At 46.2% G+C, this 4,252-nt stretch overlaps 1 protein-coding gene across 1 annotated transcript; it reads right to left on the bottom strand.

The window, feature by feature from the left end:
* Positions 1–1,065: 1,065 nt before the first annotated feature.
* LOC140369157 (transcription factor Sox-9-like) lies at positions 1,066–4,012 on the bottom strand. The gene is made up of 3 exons (XM_072456419.1): positions 3,528–4,012; positions 3,167–3,414; positions 1,066–2,739 (listed from the first exon to the last, which is right to left on the bottom strand). Exons 1-3 carry the CDS (start codon positions 3,965–3,967, stop codon positions 1,976–1,978), a joined length of 1,452 nt encoding a protein of 483 aa, XP_072312520.1. The 5' UTR covers positions 3,968–4,012; the 3' UTR covers positions 1,066–1,975.
* Positions 4,013–4,252: the final 240 nt, after the last annotated feature.

Below are 4,252 nucleotides of genomic sequence, written 5' to 3'. Positions count from 1 at the left end.
CAAAGTCATATACAAAAACTTTCCAAAAGACAGTACAAATACATGGCAGAGGAATATTGGAAACATTGGTAAAAGTTTGCAGAATTCTGTAACATTTCCAGTTCAATTCACACAGACAAAAAAAGTTAGATAACCGCTCAAAAAAGACAAAAACATACACAACATATATTTAAGATTAGATAAATAAACAGAAACAAACGATTACAGCGTGTACCTTTAGGCCTAAGTTCCCCCAGGGGCCAAAATTGGAAATAATATGCTTTCTACAATAGTAAAGTATTAGTTACAAGAATAATACGCAAAATAGTTACTTTCAAAATAAAATTAAAGCTAATAAATAAATAGATTTGGTGGCGGTACAGGGGGATGGAGACATGGCAGACTGCAGGGGGGACGCCTAAAGGTCAAAGGTGACTTACTGTTGCTGTCCGAACCCCGCAGTTGGACGGTAAGTGTAATCTCAGCTGCGACGCACAAAGAGAGAAACGCACACAACGGTCAAGGCACGGCTGGTAAAAAGTACAAGACTATTGCATATAATTGCATTTAAAGATGATTCAATAAAAAAAGACATTTTCCAAACATGGCACCAAAACAATACGTGATCATCGTACCGAAAAAATGTATGATGTCTACCAGATGGAGCGCAGAATGAAGTGTGAGTTGTATCGTCAGTGGTGGAAAGGAAAAAAGTACAAAAGTTAAGTATGATTTTTAGGTACTAGAGATTGTGCATTGGATGTTTTTTTTTACTTTTATTCCTCTATGTTTGAGAGAAGGTATTTGTACGCTCGACTCTAGAAAAGTATAACGGATTTTTGATTATGTTTTAAGAGTTCTGGCTTTGACCATAATTTATGAATTAAAAAAACAGGCAAATTAAGTTATTGTTTCTCTAATAGTTCTCCAAATCTGTTGGGAATACTAAAAATAAAGCGTAAAGTACATTTCATCTTCTATGTGATATTTTTACTAAATTATCAATTGAGTTGCTTCTTTTGACTGAAAATCATCTGCACAACCTTTTGAAGATGACTACATTCGATGTTTTAATAGTACAACATTTCTGTGAAAAACTATTACTTTTTATGCTTCAGTATCTGTACTTTTACTTAAATAACAAAATTGAGTACTTCTTCCACCACTGGTATTGGTTAAAGGCCCAAAAAGACCAGCGTATGTACAAGACAAATCATGCTTTTTGACAGAAATGGGAATAAATAACAAAATAAAACAACTAAGGATAAACAAGGACAAAATATTTAAATACATGACTGGGCAATATTTTAACAATCATCCCTCAAACCCCTCCCTCCCCAAACCCAGACTCATTAACTGCCAGCATATGAGAAAAAACAAAGACATACACAGTACATATTCACAATCCACAAGTCCTCACAGAGGAATCTCATTAGTCTCTCTAAAAATATATATAGCTTCTATCATGATACAATAATAAGGCACGGTGTGAGCCAATCAAGTCCAGCTCCTCCTTCCAATTCAAGTGTCTGATTTGGGGTTGCTGTAGCGACCACAACAGCAACTGTTTTTGTAGAAGTCTGCCATATTGTGCTGGTCAAGAAGAGTTGAAAATGTGTGTTGAATGTCCTGTTCAGGCCTGTCACAATAACACACGTTGATGTTCGATGTGTTTAATAATGTTACAGAAAATATAAAGATAAACTTTGATATTGAAACCACTTTGTGCTGCTGAACCATAAAACACTAAAGTAGGAAAATGGTCAATTAGTTCGTACTTTTATGAGTCATATATGACTTAATCAACACTCACCGGAAATGTTAATATAGGCCTAAAAGTTTCCTGTTAGTGCAAGAAAAGCTTTCATGTTTTTGAAGTGGATACAGTACTTATCGTGACAGGCCTACGTGACGGTCATTCAGCTCCTCAGATATGGCGTCCTCAGAAACATAACCGTGTGTGACCTCTACAGTCCTGTCCGTGCGGTGCCTCCGCTCAGGGCCGGGTGAGCTGGGTGTAAACGGGTGCCTGCTCCCAGTGCTGCGGGCTGCTCTGGGGGATGGACGGCACCCCGGCGTTGTCAGCGATGGGCGTGTACAGGGGCCGCTGGCTGGGGCTGCTCATGTAGCCGAAGGTGGAGTACAGACCTGGACTCTGGCTGTAGTAGGCGGAGTTGGCGGCGTCGGAGAAGTCGTACTGCGCTCTGGAGGAGGAGGAGGTGTAGGAGGAGGCCGGAGGGCTGTAGTGCTGCAGGTTGAAGGGGCTGTAGGAGGCGTGCTGCGGGGAACCCTGCTGGTCGCTGTAGTGACTCGGGCTCAGCTGCTCCGTCTTGATCTGGGTTCTGTGCTGGTTGTCCGCCGCGTTGGCCCCCGAGCTGCCGCCGCCTAACGTGGTGAGCGTGTGCTGCTGCTGTCCCTGGCTCTGGCCCTTCGACAGCCAGGCCCCTGCTCCCCCCGGGCTGACAGGGGCCCCGCTGCTGATGCTGTAGCTGCCCGTGTAGGTCACCGCACTGCTGTTGGCGTTGCCCGGGTGACCGTTGGGAGGCAGGTACTGGTCAAACTCGTTGACGTCGAAGGTCTCGATGTGCGAGATGACGTCGCTGCTCAGCTCGCCAATGTCCACGTCGCGGAAGTCGATGTTGAGCTGGCGTCCGGCGGGGCCCTCCGGTAAGCGCAGGCCCCCCTCGCGCTTCAGGTCAATCTTGCCAGAGCTGACGTCTGTCTTAGGGGTGGTGGGGGGAGTGGGAGGCCCCTGGGAGCCTGGAGTGGAAAAACAAGCATAGTTTTATTAGCTTCTATTCAGAACACAACAACAGCACAGGTGATTTATTAAACGCCACTTTTTTAACGCAAATCTGGAGATTTCACACCATAAAAGTAGGCGTAGCTCATAAAAAAGAGAGGGTATTATTGCACTTATAAATTCAGATTTGCCCAGGCTCCACTCACATTTGTAGACATTTACACACTCAAATGGATTACTTTAGCATCTGCTCGAAGCAACTGTCTGATCTATGTATACATTTTACATCAGGCTTCCATTCTAAAACTGAAATGAATAGGCTAACAGAGAGGAAAACTTCTTAATTCACTGCCACACAGGGATCTTAGGCTGAAAAGTAGCCTACAATGTGTGACAGTGATTCAAGTGTAAGTGACTGGCACACAAGTAGCCTTCTCTTCTTACCAGAGTGCTCCCCGGGGGAATGCACGTCTCCCATGCTGGAGGCGGGTGAGTCGGCCTGCTGCAGCGCTTTGAAGATGGCATTGGGAGAGATGTGGGTCTGTTCGGTGCCGTCCTCAGACTCCTGCCCGTTCTTGACAGACTTCCTCCGGCGGGGCTGGTACTTGTAGTCCGGGTGGTCCTTCTTGTGCTGCACCCGGAGCCGCTCGGCCTCCTCCACGAACGGACGCTTCTCCGCCTCATTGAGCAGTCTGCGCGGAAGGACACGTTTTGTCTTTAAAATAATCCCTCATTCACCACGTGCGACGTCAACCAAACTAAACCCGCACACTTCTGACAAGAGTAGAAACAAGTTTGCTCTTACCTCCAGAGTTTGCCCAGGGTCTTGCTGAGCTCGGCGTTGTGCAGGTGTGGATACTGGTCCGCTAGTTTCCTCCGCGCCGCCTGAGCCCACACCATGAAGGCGTTCATCGGCCTCTTCACGTGCGGCTTGTTCTTCGACGAGCCGTTGACGCGCACGGGCATCGGCACGAGCGTCCAGTCGTATCCCTTGAGCACCTGCGACACGGCCTCGCGGATGCAGGCGGGGAACTTGTCCTCCTCGTCCTTCTTGAAGTCGACGAGCAGCGCGTCGTCCGCCCGGAGCAGCCCGTTCTCGGAGGGACGGGTGTTCTCGGCGTCGGAGCTCGAGCCGGAGTGACACGGCGAGCCGGCGGAGTCTTCGGACATGCTCGGACTGGGCGCGTCAGACAGACACTTGTCTTGTTCCTCCGTCATTTTCAGGTAAGGGTCGAGGAGATTCATACGCGAAACGTGAGTGGAAGCGAATTAAACTGGTAAAAAAGAACAGAAAGAAACTATTTGGCACTAAACGCGGTTGAAATACGCGCTTTTTTCGAAGTTCAATTGGAAAGCAAGTGTTCTTTCAAGTTGCAGGTACGTCTGTTTCTTTACTTAAAATAATAAAATAAAATAAAAAACAATGTCCACGTTTCTACAACTGTCAAACAAAACTCTCTTCTCGCAACAGTTCCACAAATGTAAAAAAAACAAAAAAAAACAGAAGAAGAACTCAGCAGAAGCTAAAGG

Source organism: Eucyclogobius newberryi, unplaced genomic scaffold (genome assembly GCF_026437365.1).
Source record: "Eucyclogobius newberryi isolate DKJ021-1_F unplaced genomic scaffold, fEucNew1.0.hap1 SCAF_20, whole genome shotgun sequence".
Lineage (NCBI taxonomy): Eukaryota > Metazoa > Chordata > Actinopteri > Gobiiformes > Gobiidae > Eucyclogobius > Eucyclogobius newberryi.
This window is presented reverse-complemented; position numbering and strand designations above follow the sequence as displayed.